General features: G+C 54.0%; 1 protein-coding gene and 3 long non-coding RNA genes across 10 annotated transcripts in view; 3 read left to right on the forward strand and 1 right to left on the reverse strand.

Annotated features, from left to right (window-relative positions):
• LOC122231338 overlaps window positions 1–2,433 on the forward strand; it is a 17,471-nt gene extending 15,038 nt beyond the window's left edge. The window contains exons 4-5 of the long non-coding RNA XR_006208532.1: window positions 1,762–1,823; window positions 2,196–2,433. This is a non-coding gene — a long non-coding RNA (uncharacterized LOC122231338). The remainder of the gene's footprint in view (window positions 1–1,761; window positions 1,824–2,195) is intronic.
• LOC122231339 lies at window positions 68–8,792 on the reverse strand. The gene is made up of 3 exons (XR_006208534.1): window positions 8,722–8,792; window positions 7,464–7,663; window positions 68–311 (listed from the first exon to the last, which is right to left on the reverse strand). It is a non-coding gene; the product is annotated as an uncharacterized LOC122231339 (long non-coding RNA).
• LOC122231340 lies at window positions 3,903–4,923 on the forward strand. The gene is made up of 3 exons (XR_006208535.1): window positions 3,903–4,010; window positions 4,528–4,633; window positions 4,852–4,923. It is a non-coding gene; the product is annotated as an uncharacterized LOC122231340 (long non-coding RNA).
• Window positions 8,492–15,403, forward strand: LOC122231336. 7 transcript variants are annotated; one of them, XR_006208524.1, is made up of 4 exons: window positions 8,492–8,996; window positions 9,163–9,542; window positions 9,660–9,838; window positions 10,882–11,172. XR_006208524.1 is itself a non-coding variant. In XM_042959102.1 (3 exons), the coding sequence occupies exons 1-3, from the start codon at window positions 8,954–8,956 to the stop codon at window positions 15,387–15,389; spliced, it is 1,053 nt and encodes a 350-aa protein (XP_042815036.1). In that variant the 5' UTR covers window positions 8,492–8,953; the 3' UTR covers window positions 15,390–15,403. The 7 variants fall into 7 exon arrangements, 1 of the variants encoding a protein (XP_042815036.1); XR_006208527.1 differs by having other exon boundaries at window positions 10,997–11,172; XR_006208525.1 differs by having other exon boundaries at window positions 8,492–8,794.
• Window positions 15,404–17,287: the final 1,884 nt, after the last annotated feature.

Raw genomic sequence — 17,287 nt, forward strand, 5'->3', positions numbered from 1 at the left:
CAGTGGGGCTGCGGGAGGGTGAGCCTGTGAGCGGGCGACCCCACGGTGGCCGACGAGGAGCCACTGAGAACTGAGGCGGACGGTGGAGAGTCGGCGCGGGAGCGGGTGACGGGTTGGCAGGCGCCGGGACGTGGGCTGGTCGGAGCCACCGGGAGGCCCTGGGCTTGTCTCCTGGGGACGTCGTTCGTGCCGGAAAGGCGAGAGCAAATGTGTTTTCTCTGCCTGTTGAAAATGATTCCGAACGAAGGGCCTCGCCTCCTGGCCGGCGCGAGCCTGACTCCGCTGTGTCAGAAGATGATCTTTCACAGATGCTGAAAAGTTAGGAAGTGTAATTATGGGGAAATTGCACTCAGGCAAACGAGTACAAGCCGAAGGCTGCCAGGCCCCATTCCTCACCTGAGCCCCCTGATTGTGGCCGACAGCCGCACATCTGTATGTGCTTTGCAGCCAAAAGAGGAAAGAAAGGGGGAAGCAGCAATGGTTCGGGGAGAAGAGGGGGAGGTGAGGGGACCTTTGGCTGCCCTGCCAACTGCTCCCCCAGCTTCCTCGGGCAGGAGCTGAGAGGAGGCTGAGGCCCGGGGCACATTCCTGGGTTCCGAGGGCCTTCGGGGGGCCATGCTCGCTCCTGGGGAGATGGGAGGAGCCGGGGCCGACTCCGGGGGAGGCGGAGGCCACTTCCATCCGAACTTCTCATTTCACTGGCGGGGAAACTGAGGCCCAGGTCACACAGTCAGTTAATGGTGCAGGCAGGATGCCACCCTCCCCGTCCTGACCAGCCGGGGCTCTCTTCCCACACCGCCCGGAGCAGGTGGGGGCGGGCAAGGGGTTGTCCTGGTGAGCAGCCGGGTACCCCTGCCCGCCGCCCAGCCTCTCAGGCAGAGCCACCCAGCAGCTCCCCGCGTTCCCGATTCCTCTGCGTCTTTTTCACACTCTGGATTCTGCCTCTTGGCATCTCCCTGCAGGGGAAGCTGGGAAGCTCCCTGGAGGGGGGCCTCTGCCTCCCGGCTTGCTGTGAAGACCACTGCTCTGTCACCCCGTTAGGACCCAGCTCCTGGGATGGCCCCTGGGATGGCCCCAAGGACTGGGAAACCCTTCTTGTTTGAACCATCCTGGGCAAACTCCTGACCACTGCTCCCTGGTATATGGAAACTATTCTTTCCATTGAGTGTGCTCCCCATTTCCATTCCTCTGGTAACAAGTCTCCCTGCCCCAAGCCTCAGACCTGAGCACAAGTAGACCTAGGTTGGGCCAATCATCCCATCATCCTTCTGGCCCCAGCGATTGGGTCCGGAGTGACACCACCGCCCCCCTCCAGCCCTGGCGTCCACTAAAGCTCTTCCCTATTAAGGGAACCAGAGCAAGAAGATGCCTTCCTTCCCACTGGACTTGGTCCACTGGGAAGCTGGAGACTTGGGAATCCGAGGCCCTTTCTTTATCTTGTAGAGGAGCCCATTTGCGAGAGGCAAGAATGAGGCACATACTGACAGTTGGGGGACAGAGGAGGGAGAAAATCAATTACTAGCATTTTTAACTCTAGATTTGGTCTTATCCCCATCCCCACAGCTATCAGTTGTAGTGGCCAATTTCTATTCTATTCCATTCTACTCTATTCTATTCTATTCTAATCTAATCTAATCTATTCTATTCTATTCTATTCTATTCTATTCTATTCCATCCCATCCCATCCCATCCCATCCCATCCCATCCCATTCCATTTGGCTTTCAATGCATTCAGCCTGTGTTTCTGTCACTTGCAATCAGGAGACCTGATTAATGCAGCAGCCACAGAGCTGGAGCTTGGGTGTCCTGGGAGGTGCTAATGGGTAAGCATTACCCATTATTGGCAGCATCGAGGTGGGACCAGTGCCAGAGAGGAAGGTGGTCACGTCCTGGCTGGGGAGGGCTTAGTGGGGATGGTAGGGCATGATAGAAATTTGCTAGGGAGTAAGTAGGTGCAGAGGTATTAAACAGGAAGTCCCAACATGGAAGGAAAGGGGCAGCGTTCATGTCCAGCTGCAGCCACTGAGGGCGTGCTTGTCGGGAAGAGAGAGAAGCACTTCCCCAGGAGGAAGGGGCATCGGGGGAAGGCTGGCCTTCCAGGCAGTACTGGAGAGCTGGGAGGCGTGCCTTTACTGCCCGGCTGGGGGCGGTCCCAGGGTGCTCCTGCGGTAGCTGCAGAGGACGTTTCTTTACAGGGAAGGGAAGAGCCAAGAACACTCCAGAGAAGACCGAGTGGCACCAACTTCATCGCCACCCACCCAGGACCTGACTGGGACCGCACTGGTTTCTGGCTATCCTGGCTAATGGTTCCCAGACCCCTCATGAGGAGGGATTGGGGCTCACCTTGGCCGTGCACTTCCTTACCCTCAAGGAGGCGGTTGAGTGTCCTTCGTGGCATTTTGTAGGCCAGGTTCTGTTCTCCAGAGGGAGCGTGATGTGGGGGAAACATCAGTTTAGAGACACACAGATCTGGGTTCGAGTCCTGGCTCTGCCACTTTCTTTTTTCTTTCATTGAAGTTTATTTTTGAGAGAGAGAGAGAGAGAGAGAGAGAGAGAGAGCACCAGAGGATTCGAAGCAGCCTCTGGGCTGACAGCAGAGAGTCCGATGCGGGGCTCAAACTCACGACCTGTGAGATCATGACCTGAGCTGAAGTCGGACGCTTAACCCACTGAGCCACCCGGGTGCTCCGTGGCTCTGCCACCGTCTAGCCCAGAGACCTTGAGCAGTTTCCTTAGTCCCTCTGAGCCTCAGTTTTCTCGTCTATGAAATGGGGTACTAACATCTCCCCCACGAGGTTGCTGTGGGATTGGGTGAAATCACAGATGTGGTGCGAATGCAGTGAAGCGAAGGTGTGTGCGTTTGCCCAGCACGTGGCAGGCACCCCCCAAGCCCCCTCCTTGCCCCTTGTGTGCTGTGATCTTAGCAAAGCCCTGAAGTAATAAGAACCACGTTAGTTGTCATTAAGGCGAGGTACCGAGCATCACTCGTCAGTACTCAGCTGGAGCTGCCCGAGCAAGGGGCTCCCCAACCCCTACAAACCAGCACTCAAGGCAGAAGCCTTGGGAAAGCCAGGCTCACCAAAAGGGCATGAGACTTGACCCCCTGAGCAAAGAGGAGCGGACTTGTGGACTTGCTGGGTTTGAGGCTATTCAACGTCATCAGGAGGCTGTGCGTTGGTGAATCTTGGTGATGGCGAGAACCTATACTCCTTGTCCACCTTGCCCTGCTTCTCCCTGCGCCAGTTCCTCTCATTCAACCTCAGCCCCAGGCACGCCGCAGCGGGGCTCTGCAACCTTCAATGGCTCCCTCTTCCCTTGGAATTAAACACAGCTTCCCTTTCCCTGGCGTTTCCTGCTACCCCCACCTGATCCCAAGTGCTATACCAGCCTTAGCTCCCTCCATTCTGCTTCCTGCCCCTCGTTCTCCGGTCCGACCGAACCACTCACTTTCAAGCACACCCTGTGCTCTCATCTCTCCGCCTTTGCTCAGGCTGTGCCCACGGCCAGGTCTGCTCTTTTTACCTTTCTCTGTCTGGAAACCTGATCCCTCCTTCACAGGGTGGGACGAATCTCATCTCCTTCGTGAAGCCCCTCTTTATTCCTTAACCAGATGTGATTCTTTGCTCCCCCTTTCTGCTGAATCCCGTCTCGGGAAGTCCTTGAAGCCCGGCTTCACCACCAACTCCTATGACAACACCCAGACCCCAGGAAGGGTCGGTCTCCCCCGCTCTGGGCCTGCAATCTGCTCTTCTCGGCAGGTTCCTAGGACGGCTTGTTCAAGTGTTCCCTCTACCAGAGCACAGGGACTGGCGCTCTCGGCCCTTGCCTATACCTCTCTGTGCCTTCCCTGAGGGCTCTGATGTGCTCCACCCCCGTTTTCCAGAATGATGGTTGGTGGCCCCAGAATGCTGGCTGTTCCCCTTCTCTGCGTCTTCCTAACATGCCTGCGGTTGGAGTCATGGCAGGAGCTCCAAGAAGAAGGGGCCTCATGCTCTGTCTGCCCTCCTGGGGTAAGTTACCTCCCCACCCTGAGCTCGGATGTCCTCAACAGAGACATGGACAAGCTGGCCAACATCATCTCTAACATTTCACCTCAGGCTCAAAGTTCTCCCAACAGGCTCTCAAGGAGGTAAAATGAGTCATGGTGCATATATAGTTAATATACTGGATTATATATTTGGAAGTTGCTAAGAGACATCTTACATGTTGTCACCTCCAAGAAGAGAAGTTAAGGGGCGCGTGGGTGGTTCCGTCGGCTAAGTGTCTGACCCTTGAACTCGGCTCAGGTCATGATCCCAAGGTTGTGGGATGGAGCCCCGAGTCACGCTCCGTGCTGAGCGTGGCGCCTGCTTGAGAGTCTCTCTCTCTGCCCTTCCCCCCAAACTTGCATGTGAACGTGCACGCACTCGCTCGCTCTCTCTCTAAAAAAGTTATTCACGCGACGGGTTGGGGGCGTTAGCTAACCCTATGGTGGTGATCACGTTGCAATACACGAGCGTATCAAATCAACATTTTGTCCACCTTAAGCTTGCACAACGTTACACAACGTCAATTACATCTCCAGAAAGCTGAAAAAATTTATCATGGAGGATAAACATCCGAGAGGTCGAATTCTCAGCACCTCAACAGGCAAGTAAGTGAAGCAGACAAGAATGTGCAGGTTGATGGGGGTGTTGACAAGGTTGATAAGATTTATGATTATCGTTTATTAGGTGTTGCTGTAAGCTAGGCACTTTGTATACTCTATCCTGGATCTCCCCAGTAAACCTTTGAAAGAATACTAAACCCCATTTTATAGATGAGGAAACTGAGGTTCAGAGAGGTGATGTGGCTTTGCCATTATCCTATCAGCAATGGCCATGGCACAACTTGGAGCCGGGCCCACCAGGCTCCCTCCCGTACTCCTCTGGCGCATTCCAGGCGGGCCGAGTGGCCGGAGCAGGCCCCGCCTGCCTCCCCTCCTGCCCTCTGTGGCTGTTTCGCATCCTGCTGGATTCCTGAGGTGTCAGGCCTCATTAGAGCCTGTGCCCCAGCGAGCGCCGAGAGGCAGTTGACAGGTATACAATCTGACCGCGGCTGCCTTCAAATCATCAAGCTGTCTTCAGGCAGGAACGTGCCGGGAAGCTGGGCAGAGGCCCCTGGCTTGGCTGCATAATCGGATGCACATTAAAAACATCTTTCGGACGCCTTTGCCTCTCTGCGTGCTCATTCTCACTCTCTCGGTTTGTCTTTTTCTCCTTCCAACAAAAGCTGATGACGTTAGCCAGCGCTGCGAGCTCTCCAGCCCAAGCAGGGTCTCTCTGGCCAGATGGCTACCTGGGAGTGGCTGTCACCCTCGGCGTTTGGCTGGCATCTGGGTGAGAGCGCCTGGGATCTCGGGCCACATCTGGGCACCTTTCAACAGGGACCAGTAGGCTCTGGGGAGTGGGTACAACTGTACCTCATCCATCGGTAGAAAGCCCGGACCAGCCATCATCACGAGTGGCAGTGCGCAAGTGCTTGACTTGAGAGCTGAACCCCTTTTTGGGTTTGAAGAGTTCCCCATCCTATGCATCAAGAAGGGGAGGAGAGCCAGCCTTCTGCCCAGAAGCTGAGAAAGCCAATCCTAGCTTTCCCAGAAGCCCTTGCAACCCAGAAGAGGACATGTGACCGGGGCCAGCCAATCCCACACTCCTGCCCAGCACTTGCTTCAGCCCAGGAGCAGCAGAGGGTCTGTCCCCAGAGCGGCCAGCGTCCTGTGGCAGGGCCACAGATGGCAGCAGTAGGCACTGGGTGCACAGGACAGTGGGAGGTACACAGGAAGCCTCGTTGGCACAGTTCTGCCTTGTTCTGACGTTTTCTGGCCCTAGATTTCCAGCCTTCCTGATGACTTTACGAGCGGCTGCTTTTCTGCTCAAAGCAGCAGAAAGGCAGCTTCTGTTGTTTCTAGCTAAGGTTCTCTGGCTAGAATTCATACGCTAGCTTATATATTTCTTATATGTTTCTCACGACAACCCTTGAGGTCCCTTGTTAGTCTCATTTTACAGAGGAAGAAACTACGGCACGGAGCGATTAAGTAGCTCAAGGTCACACAGTAAGGGTGTGGGCAGGGTGGGGATGCAAATCCAGGTCTGTGGACGTTAGAACCTGGGCTGTCAACCACTTCAAAAACGAGCTTGTGGTGGGCTGAAGGACGCCCCTCCCCCCCAAAGATGTCTATGTCCTCATCCCTGGAACCCGGGAACACGTTACTTTCCAACGCAAGGGGGAATTCACAGATACGATTAAGGATCTTGAGAAGGGAAGGAGAGATTCTCCTGGAAAATTCGGGTGGGTCTAATGTAATTCTAGGGGTTCTTATGACAGCGAAAGATGTAAGGGCACAGTCAGGGAGGAGAGAAGATTCTACCTCACTGGCTCTGCGGATGGAGGAAGGGGCCAGGAGCTACGGAATGCAGGCAGCCTCTGGAAGCCAGCAAAGGCAAGGGGACAGGTTCTCCCCTGGAGCCTCCAAAAGAAACCAGCCCTCCTGATACCTTGACTTTAGCCCAGTGAGATTGGTTTTGGACTTCGGACCTCCAAACCTGTATGATAATAGATTTACGGTGTGTTAAGACACTAAGTTTGTCGCTATGTTGTTACGGTGGCAGTAGGAAACTCTAGGGGCTACAAAAAGTTTTATATCCTTTATTTTATGTCCTTGTTGAAGGTGGGCTATTGAGAGAACAGCGCTCCATGGGAAGCCTAGCACGGCGCCGGGCTACGGGCTGCCGTTCGATATATCCGTGTTGCATAAAAAGACAAATGCATGCAGATTTGCTGATCCCCTGGCCTGGTTTCCAGCCAGGGAAGATGAGGCCAGTAATACATCATTCTAGCTAAGGCTTTGGCCCCAAGACCGAGGACGAGGCCCTGGAAGCCAAGTGAATTACACATGTAGAGATTGGGGCTGACCTAGATGCAAAGCAGACCAGGCTACCCGTCCCCCACCCCCTGCCGCCGTCTACGCTTTTGCCCCCTCACCCAGGCCCTCTGTGGCTTAGCGCTCCCACGGTGAGCAAAGGCCAAGATGGAAAAAGTGACTCAAAGAGAAGAGCAGGAGTTTGTTTCGTAGAAGACGCTTCCCTGAACCTGGGGGACCGTGCTTTGCCACTGCCCCTCTGTAGATCCCATCACCTTCCTCCTGAACACTGCTAATTGCATCCCAAGGCCAGGAAATCAACCCCACGAGTCTTCCTGGGGCCATCAGTTCCATGCTTACCTTGGCCCAAAGATGCAGAGCCCAAAGGGCCAGGGCTCGATCCCAGTTTGGAGAGCCGTTCCATTTGCTTTTTGAGGTTCCTTGTAAAATCAGGCCCTCCTTGTAGGACAAGGGCCCACAGAGGTGGTCTTTGCCTGACTGCACCATATTGACCTCTTCCGATAACCTTCCCATGGGGTCAGAGCTGGAGGGAGTGTGGCTGGGAACAACCACCATCACGAACCTCTTTTGTGGTCCCGTTTCCTTTGTCTTCTTTCTGGGGAAACAGCACGTTCTTCAGGCATGTGTTTAAAAGCCCAGCTGTAGTCCCATCTGGCCTGTCGTGCCCAGCGGCTCCGATGGCTAGAGCTGTGCCCTGGCAAACTCCTATTCCTCCTTCAAAACTAAGCTGGCCAAATGCAACACGTTATCCCGGAGTACGTGCTGGATTGGGAAGATGGGTGAAATCGAAACAAAGGCTGTAGTTTAGTGAATAGGATTGCATCGATGCTAACTCCTTAGTTTTGATAAAGGTAGCATGCTTAAGTAGGAGGTTCATATTAGGGGAAGGTGGGGGAAGAGTGTATGAGAAGTCTCCATAACACCCTTGCAACTTTTCTGTACATCTGAAGTTATTTCAAAATAAAAGAATTCTTTAAAAAAAATTTTTTTAATGTTTATTTATTTTTGAGACAGAGAGAGACAGAACATGAACAGGGGAGAGGCAGAGAGAGAGGGAGACACAGAATCTGAAACAGGCTCCAGGCTCTGAGCGGTCAGCACAGAGCCCAACGTGGGGCTCGAACTCACGGACCGCGAGATCATGACCCGAGCCAAAGTTGGACGCTTAACTGACCAAGCCACCCAGGCGCCCCCAAAATAAAAGAATTCTTACAAAAAAAAAAAACAGACAAAACGATTAAGCTGGCCTCGGCATGGCCCTGAGTGGAGGCCCCTGTGATATGTCCCTGCCCTGACCATCTACATGCCGTGTTCCTTTCTGTGGCTTAATTCATCCCACGATGCGACGGTCTTTCCCATTAGACCAGAAGCTCCTGAGGGAAGAGGCTGTGTCTTACTGTGCCTTCTGCACGTGTCCCAGAGCATTTATGTTGTCCCAGTCACCTGCTAAGACAATGTACCCGCTCTCCATCTATGAACTCCTTTAATGCCCATGGCAACCTGGGGGCTAGGTACCACTGTCATCCCCATGTCACAGACAAGCAGGCTGAGGCGTAGGTCAAATATTGACAAAAGCCACAAAGCCAGGAAGGGGCAGGGCTAGCACCAGGCTTTGGCCAGCCCAGGCTGCCTCGCTTCAGAATTCAGTTTCTAACCCCTCTGCCACCGGAAGCCGTGGAGCCTGAGGGCTGAGCCGACCAGTGGCATCACGTTAGCATCCCAGCTCTCTCAGGTGCCAGCCGTGTGACCCCGGACAAACTACGCAACCTCTCTGAGCTCGGTACCCTCCTCTGTGAAATGAAGAGAAGAATAAAGCCTACTTCACAAGGAGTAAATGAGATGCACCAAGTTCTCAGCGCGGCGCTGGGCACGTAGCAAACCCTGGTGATGGTGGTAGGTGGTAACCGCGGGGATAAGGATAAAGGTAGTAAACGGTAACCATGGTGATGGCTGAATGTGGTGATGATGGTGATGATGATTTAATGCTTGCTGACCGAGTGAACAATGCAGGAGGAAAAGGGGGCTATTATCAGTTTCTAGAAGACTCCAGACATGATAAACTGGGTGTTGGAGGAAGAGGAAATGGCAGCCGCAGGTCAGTGACCGTCCATCCGGAGACCAGAGAGGAGAGAGTGGGGTAGGAGCCCAGGCGCAAGGGAACGTGGCCAGCGGAGGGGGAGTGGGGGGAAGGAAAAAGCAAGCAAATCAGGCAGGGGCCCTGGAGTTGGTGAAAGGGCTTGGTCTGTTTGTTCCACAATTAGAAACGGGCTCTTGTCCCTGCCGGAGCAGGAAGCTTTTGTTTGGCAAGAGGAGGAAGAGCCGGGCCGCACCGAGAGGAGCCCCCAGTGCCACATGTTCTGAGTTCCTCCTACCACGCCTGCCAGAGCCCAGGTGGGCGTGGGGCCCGAGGAAGCCCTTGCCACCCAGCGAGTGGGGCTCCAGAGGCCGGGCACTACCACCGGGAGAGGTGACAGCTGTCAGCACCGAGGAGAAGAACATTCTGAGGCCCAAGAATAGCCCGACCGCAAGACAGGGAGGCGCTGTCTCTGAAGCATCGCCCTCCTCCCTGGAGCAGAAAAGACCTCACATTTGGAGACCCCGAGGTTTCCTGGAACCCCCAGGAGAAGAGGCTGTACCCCAGGTAGACCAGTTTCCCTGGTGGAGCCCCAAAGCCCTGCGCGTGGGGCCAGCGTCCTCGTGGAGGGGGGTCCACGGCTGTGCTGGTGGATGTTCTGTTGAAGGCACCCTCCTCCCACAGCTGATGTTGGCGACAAGAAAGCGAGACTTGTGCAAGCACCATTAGAAGACAGCGCATGCTTTTACTATGCACGCGAGACCCCGGGCCGTAAGGAAGTGTTGGCAGAGCCTGGATCCCACCGCAGACTTCAGAAAGCACAGGGAAACTTCAGATATACCCCAGTGCTTACTTACATCCTTGTGCGTTCGATGGTTTGCTTGTTACTAACACTTGAGTGCCTTCGTATCGGGCCCTGTTCTGGGAACAGGGAGGCGGGGTGGGGTGGAGTGGCAACGAGGAAGGACCTCTGCTGTCCTGGAGCTTACATCTAGGAGGGGGACAAGAGACAATGAAGAAGGAGATAAAGACAGACAGGAGATACTTTCATACAGCAATCAGTGGCATAAAGATCTTAAGTGTGGTCCTGGGACAGAGATGTCCAGGCCTGGGTATGGGGTAGCTGCTCCAGTTGGGTGGTCAGGGAGGCTTCCTGGAGGAGGTGACATTAGAACGGATCTCTCAGAGGTGAGAAACAGCCAGCCATGCAAAGATCGGGTGAGGGGTACTTTGGAGCACACACCCCATCAAGTTGCAAAGTCCCCGAGGAAGGAGCAAGCAAGGAAGGGGAGAGTGGCTGGTGTGAACGGGGGAAGGGGCACCAGATGGGGTTGGCGGGGTGGCAGTGGCTGTGTAGACATGGAGCCAGATAACTCAGGGGTGGGGGGGGGGGAGCAATGCCAAGCGGCATGGGAAGCCACTAGAGAGCCATAAAGAGAGGCATGGTGTGATCTGCCTTTGCCTTCCAAAGTCCGCTAGCAGCTGGAGGAAAGTGGGTTATAGAGGAGCAGTGGGAGGAATCAGGAAGACTTCGCGGGTCCGTTTCAGTTCCAGCTGGGGAGGATGATGGCACGGACCAGGGAGGGAGAGTGCTGGGCAGAGTCAGGCTATATTCTGGAAGGTTGAGCCGACAGCCGCTGCCATGGCATGTAAGATGTCAGAAGATAGAAGGCAGAGGATTCAGATTCGGGGCTCGAGCAGGTGGCCGGATGACGACGTCCGTTTGTTGCGGTGGGGGTGGGGGTGGGGGTCGAGGGAGTGCCACCTTCAACCGGAAGCTGCACATCAGGGCCAGACCCGGGTTTTCAGAGCATCGGGGAGGGTTTCAGGTTTGTGGAGCTGCCACAGGGTGTGGGGAGACTGTCGGAGAATCAAACCTCGACTCAAACACGACTTCTCTTCTCAGCTATTTTGGAGATAAACATGATGGTCAGTGATTCAGGGGAGAAAAAAGCGACCGTTCAGCCTGATGGTCGAGACGATCGCTACTGACACTGTGTTCATACCGATTTTATTCCCAGCGGCCGAAAGGTGGAAACAACCCAACTGCCCGTCAACAGGGGAATGGAAAAACAGAATGTGGTGTGTTCGTACAGCAAAATACTATTCAGCCACCCGAAGAAATGAAATCTTGATAGATGCTACAGAGTGGGTGGGCCTGGGAAATGTGACACTAGGGGAAATAAACCAGACGCAGAAGGACAAATATTGCACGCTCGCTTCCATTAACGTGAGGTGCCTAAAATGAGCAAATTCAGAGAGACAGAAAATAGAATAGGCGTTACCAGGGGCTGGGGGGCGGTGGGCGGGGAATTTAAGGGGGAATTTGTATTTAACGGGTCTGGGGTGTTTTGTTTGGGATGATGAAAAAGGTGATGGTTACACCTGGGGCACGTGGCCCCAGGTCCGGGCAGATTTGTAGATCTGTGCCACCAAGAAGAGTGCCCCCAGGTGGACGTGCACGCAGGTGCACTTCTGTCTCTACCTGAGCGCCATGCCCCCTGTGGCCTTGCCTGAGCTCGGGTGGCCGCAACCGAATACGGTAGGCTGGGGGCTTAAAGAACACAGTGAGTTCTCACAGTTCTGGAGGCTGGGAAGTCCAAGATCAAGGTGCTGGTCAATTTGATTCCTGGGGAGAACTCTCTCTCTGGCTTGGCAGAACTTCTCGGTGTCCTCACGTGGCACAGAGAGAGGGAGGGAGGGAGCACGCACTCTGGTATCTTCTTATAATGACGCTAATCCTATAGGTTCAGGGCTCTGCCCTAATGACCTCATTTAACCTTAATTACTTCCTTACTCCAAATACAGCCACGCTGGGCTTACGGCTTCAACATACGGATTTTGAGGGGTCACGGTTCAATCCATAGTGGGTCTCAACCTCAGTGCGGCTTGATCCAATCTGTCCCCTTGCCCCCAAGTCAACACGTCCCTTTGACTTCTCTGTTGTGCTGGTGGCAGCTCAACGCTCCCAGTCCTTCAGTGGTGGCTCCTCCCTCTCCCTCATCCCCATGTCCCACCTGTCACCTGCTGTCAGAGGGATCTTCCTAAAACACCAGTCAGACCATACCATGCCTTCTCTGTCTGCGTCATCCATGGTCAAACACTCCCAGTGGCTCCCCATTGCCAACCAAACCTTTCACCCTGGTTTTCACGGCCATCCTATAGAATGGTCCAAGCCTGTCTTTCCAGGTACTCCCGGTCCCCTGGGTAACTGTTATACTTTTTCCACACCTCTCTCCCCGTCTCTGTTCACACCATCCCCTCCACCTGTAATGCTCCACCCCCTCCTATCTAGAGGATTTACATCCTCCCAAATCAAGTTCAAGGTCAACATCCTCTGAGATACCTCTTCTGACTGTTCCAGCCGGAAGAGACCTCTCCCTCCTCGACGTCTTTTGTCCCTTGCATTAGTCAATGACACCTTTGATAACAAACAACAGAAATGCAGTTCATGTTGGTGTAAATCCCTATGGGGAATTAATTGGCTTGCGTATCTGCAAAGTCCAGGCTTAGAGCGGGTCCTGGAAATGAAGACGTCAGGATTCTCTCACCTTTCGCCACTCGACCCTTTTCTCTGTGGGGACTGCCCTCACTCTTTCCTGCTATAGGTGGAGTCCCTCTGGGAAGTGGGGGCAGAAAGTGGGAGAGCAGGGCAGAAAGAGGAGGGGCTCCTGCCATCCCAATGCAGTGTCCCCCCCCCCAAAAGAACATCAATCTACACTCCTAGGGAATGGTTCTGACTGGCCAGGTTTGCGTCACGTGCCGTCCCCAACCGGCCCCTGAGACCAGGAGAATAGGATGCCGTGACGGCCAGGCAAGAGTCACATTGCCAGCTGGTGGGCTGGAAGCATATGGAATATTGTCACAGGTACCTTACCAGTAATGGAGCGTGAGAGAGGCAGCTTCCCAAAGGAAGGGACGTGTGGCAGACAAAAAACAAATGTCTATCATGCCACTTGTCCTTGTTACATACCTTTTGTATTTGTGATTCCCTTTGCACGTGTCTGCGTGCATCTCGCACGCCAGACTTGAACTTTTGGGGGACAAGAGAATGTTTCTTATTTTTCTCTAAAGTTCACACTAGGGTCTGACACATAAGTGCTCCACAAATACTACTAACTATGCATACAGTTGCCCTCTTCCCCCTACAATGACCTTTCAAACAGTCCTTGGTGGGGGAGAGGACATCGACTGGGGACTAGGGTCTTCAAATAGTGCTACAGGCTTGCCTACAAGTTCTGAGATATCGCCCGGGGGGTCCTCCCAGGAAAGACAATGAATCATCAGGCCTCTGTGTTGTTCCATTCCTGTTTTTACCTGTTCTGCATAAAATCCACTAGATTTCTTATACAAAATAATTTGAAGAAAGTGTTCTGTGTCTTTCCGAAAGTTTGAAAACCACTGTGTTGGGGGAGGGGGTTCCACGAACGGTTATTTCTTTGAGCTGCCCTTCCCCGAAGGTTTCCATGGTCAGATGAGCTGGGGAAACTTTGTTCGCTATGGCCCCTTTTGAAGATTAAAAAAAAAAAAAAATGCACATTAACATATTAAATGCTCTGAGAAGTCCTGCAGTGAATATCTTCTTGGATTGCTTAGTTCACTGGTTCTCAAGATGATTTCATCATAAAGTCCTTTTGGCTGGCAATACCAATGAATACCCTGCAGAACCAGTGCGGCTTAGAAGCCAAACTGAGAACTTCCAGGCGGGGAACTCCCAAGGCCGCTTCTGGCCCTGCTGTTCTTGGGTCCATATGAGGAGTAGCTGAAGGACCTGGACACAAGGAGCCTGGACGCAGTCACAGTCTCCAAATCTCTGAAAGGCTGTCATGGGAAGAGGCGGCTGTTTTGCACAAATCCCTTCCCCTCCCCCGCCAGCCATGCCCGCCTTAAAAACCCGACCTCTCCTAACTTGCTGGCACATTGGGTCAGCTTTTCTTTAGATCGTTTTAGCCACGTGTCTAAAATCTTAAAAAGATGGGCCTCCATTGTTCTGGCCATTTCATTTCTGAAACTTCATCTGAAGGCAGGAATGGCGCAAATGCACAGGGAGAACACGAACAAAGATGTTCATCACGTATCGGTCGTTATCCCGAAAACCATCAGAATGTCCAGCATCGAGAACTGGTAAACAAAAATTGGGGGACAATGATGCCATAAAAGCGAGACAGCACTAGACACAATGTGAGGCGGTAAGGGAGACACAGAATGAAGACAGAGCAGGGAGCGAAACCGGATGTTTCTTGGGGCGCCTGGGTGGCTCAGTCGGTTAAGCGTCCCCCTTCGGCTCAGCTCACGATCTCACGGTTCGTGGGTTCGAGCCCCGCGTCGGGCTCTGTGCTGACCTCTCGGAGCCTGGAGCCTGCTTCGGATTCTGTGTCTCCCTCCCTCTCTGCCCCTCCCCTGCTCACGCTCTGTCTCTCTCTCTCTCAAAAGTAAATAAGCATTAAAAAAAAAAAACACGGATGTTTCTTAAAATAATATCGATATTCGTGCTTCTCAGTCTACCTATCCTTGAAGGACCGCTTTGTGATTTCTCTTTGGTTACAACCCAATACTTTTGGCAAACACGGTGATTTGGCCACGTCAAATTGCGATAGAAGTTTCTACATGCTCACTCGTTTTTCATACTTTCTCTTCGTGAAACGGTTTGCAGACCACACTTAGAATTGCCCTGCTTCCCATCTTAGATAAAAGACTGGGAGGAAATGCAATACAAGGTCAAAAGTGATTTTCTCTAACTAGTGAGTTGGGGGTGATAATTCCTCTTCTTGTCTGTATTTTTAGCTTTGCTGGGATGAATATGCATTGCTTGATGGAGTAGGAGAGAAGGTGCTCTGGCACAGGGTGAGAAGCCGGGAGCCGATGGCCACAGACCAGACCCGTGGCTGCCTTTGGAGGACACATCGTGACTCAGCGGCTTCTTGCGGGCACAGCAGCAGAGGCCAAAGCCTCCGGTTCTCTTCTGAGTCTGGAGCATCATCCCTGGCCCCCATCTCTGCGGTCTCTGCCACTCCGTCCCCATCCGTGGGCACGGAATTTTCTGGAAACCCGGAGCAGCACGTACGTCACCTGCACAGCACAGCCCCGCGTGCCAACGCCAGGCCACCAGACATCCCGTCGGCGCATCCAGACCAGAGGCTGAGCCGCGGAGGAGGCATCCTGAGTCCAGGACCCTGCCAAGGCCCCGGGCACCGTCTGCTGGCTCCTCAGCCACGGGAGTTTTCCCAGGGACCTCCACCCTGCCGACCGCCAGCCGGAGAAGGAGGGAGGGAGGTCAGGGGCTGTACAGTTGTGGTTAGCAAGGCGGAGAGGGGGGGTGGTGGTGGTACGGAAAGGCTCTCCCCACCACCATTCCTGTGGGGTGAAGGCTGCACTATCCCCCAGGACAGGAGTCCCAGCTTTGTTGTCTCCTAAAAAGAAAAGCCAGAGATGAGTTTCCACATGCACCAAATGGAGAAGAATGAAAAACCCCCCAGGGGCTGACAAAGCCTCTTCTTCTGTGGAACCCGGGCCCTGTGGATGCCCGGGGGCCAGGGGACCTTGGCAAACAAAGCCATCTGCCTGGAGCCGCCACTCATTCTGGCCCCAAGAGGGAGGGCAAGCGACCTCGGGTGACTGTCCGTCTCTCTGCGCCTCCCCAATGTCAGGCACATCATGGTCATCAGGGCACAGATTCAAGGATTACCTACCCTCTCTGAGCCTCAGGTAATCAAGGAGGATGTACCAGAAAGTGGGCTCACTTAGGTCAGAATCACCCGTAAGTGATGTGATAATTGCGGGTTCTTATATCTTCACGCCAGTGCCAATGGATGAGCCTGTCTGGTGGGGGCGGGTGATGCCTGGGAATCTGCCTTGTGAACAGATTCCTCAGGTGATTCTAACAGCAGTAGAATTTGACAGTCCTGACCTGGAGGATGTCTGAGGTCAATTTCGGGCTCTGCATGTGACGGTAAGGTAGCGAGCATTACCTGTCTCTCTGTCTGCCTCTCCACCCCCAGCCCCACCCAAGTTCCCTGTGCCCGACGAGAGGCAGCGGCGGAAGGCCAGGCACGCAGGGAGCCAGGGCTATCCCAGCGGCCACGGCAGGACGGCAATGGGTGAAGTATTGGAGCCTGGGTGGGGCCCCTGCTTCAGCCCACACTGTCCCGGTCTGTTCCAGACCCCTCCCTATGCCACAGCTCTGGCCCGGGCACCTGACATCGCAGGCTCTGGAGAGCCGGCCGCTGGCCTAGATGTCTCTGCCCACACTTAGCTGTGCTAAGCTCACCCAGCCGTCCTCCAGGGGTGCTGCCGGGTGATGCCGAGGACGAGGTTTGAGCCAGATAAGGGCGAAAGGCTGGGCTGGGCTGGGCCATTCCATCCGTCTCCAACTTGGGAAAACAAGTAGAGTCCTAGAATTCTGGCTGGGTTTCCGGAGTGACCTGGGATTCAGGTCAAGTCCTTGGAAAGACACCAGCAGCAACAGTCACGTGGGGGAAAAGAGCATCTTACAAAGTAGGATTTATAGAGCAATCCCGTCTTTGGGAACACACGCCTTTCAACGAGTGTTTGTGCGTGCGAATCCGTATCTATATCCGTACGGACCTGGAGTGGAGCCAAGCCTCACAGGAAGAGCGCACAGTCCTCCACCTGACTGCCCTCTCTTCACACTCCAGCCACCAGTTTGCTGGTCCCCAGGGCTACCTTCACTTCAGACCAGCCGGCTGCAAACTGGAGGTCCCCATGGACTCCCTTTGGGTTCATTAATTCTCTAGAAAGGCTCGTAGAACTCAGAAAGGCACTGTAGTTGCAATTAGCATTGTATGATAGCAGAAGGATACGCATTAGAAGAGACGCATGGGGCTCAGTCTGGGAGGGTTCCAAGCACCATGCTTCTCTCCTGGCATCCGTGTATGACACAATACTGCCAACAAGGAGCCCCACCAGAGCCTCAGCATCCAGGGTTTTTAATGAGGCTTCATTACATTGGCATAAGGGACAGAGCTCAATCTCTAACCCCCTCCCCTCCCCGGAAGTTGAGCTGACATCACGCGGCTCAAAGCCCCGAGCCTCTAATCACACGATTGGTCTTTCAGGTATGGTCAGCCCCCACCCTGAGTCATCCCGTCGGCCTAAACTATCAGATCTGGTCCGATGGGCACACCAAGAATAGCAAAGGCACTCCTGTGAGCCAAATGCTTTATTACACAAAATGTACGTGGCATAGAAAACAGAATGGAAAGGGATTCCCCAAAGCACGAGTGGTGCTTCCCGAAGCGCTGAAGTTCAGGATGTGGTGGACCCCGTGGGATCCATCCCTCTTCTTCTGGACA

Source organism: Panthera tigris, chromosome D1, assembly GCF_018350195.1.
Source record: "Panthera tigris isolate Pti1 chromosome D1, P.tigris_Pti1_mat1.1, whole genome shotgun sequence".
NCBI classification, from domain to species: domain Eukaryota; kingdom Metazoa; phylum Chordata; class Mammalia; order Carnivora; family Felidae; genus Panthera; species Panthera tigris.

What these genes read in the sequence shown, in the direction of transcription:
- LOC122231336 (XM_042959102.1), top strand. Translation starts at nt 8,954, where the DNA reads ATGATAAACTGGGTGTTGGAGGAAGAGGAAATGGCAGCCGCAG. An exon ending in AGAGGAAATGGCAGCCGCAG is followed by an intron (nt 8,997 to 9,162) that starts GTCAGTGACCGT and finishes TTCCACAATTAG; the next exon opens with AAACGGGCTCTTGTCCCTGC. An exon ending in GAGAAGAGGCTGTACCCCAG is followed by an intron (nt 9,543 to 14,759) that starts GTAGACCAGTTT and finishes CTGTATTTTTAG; the next exon opens with CTTTGCTGGGATGAATATGC.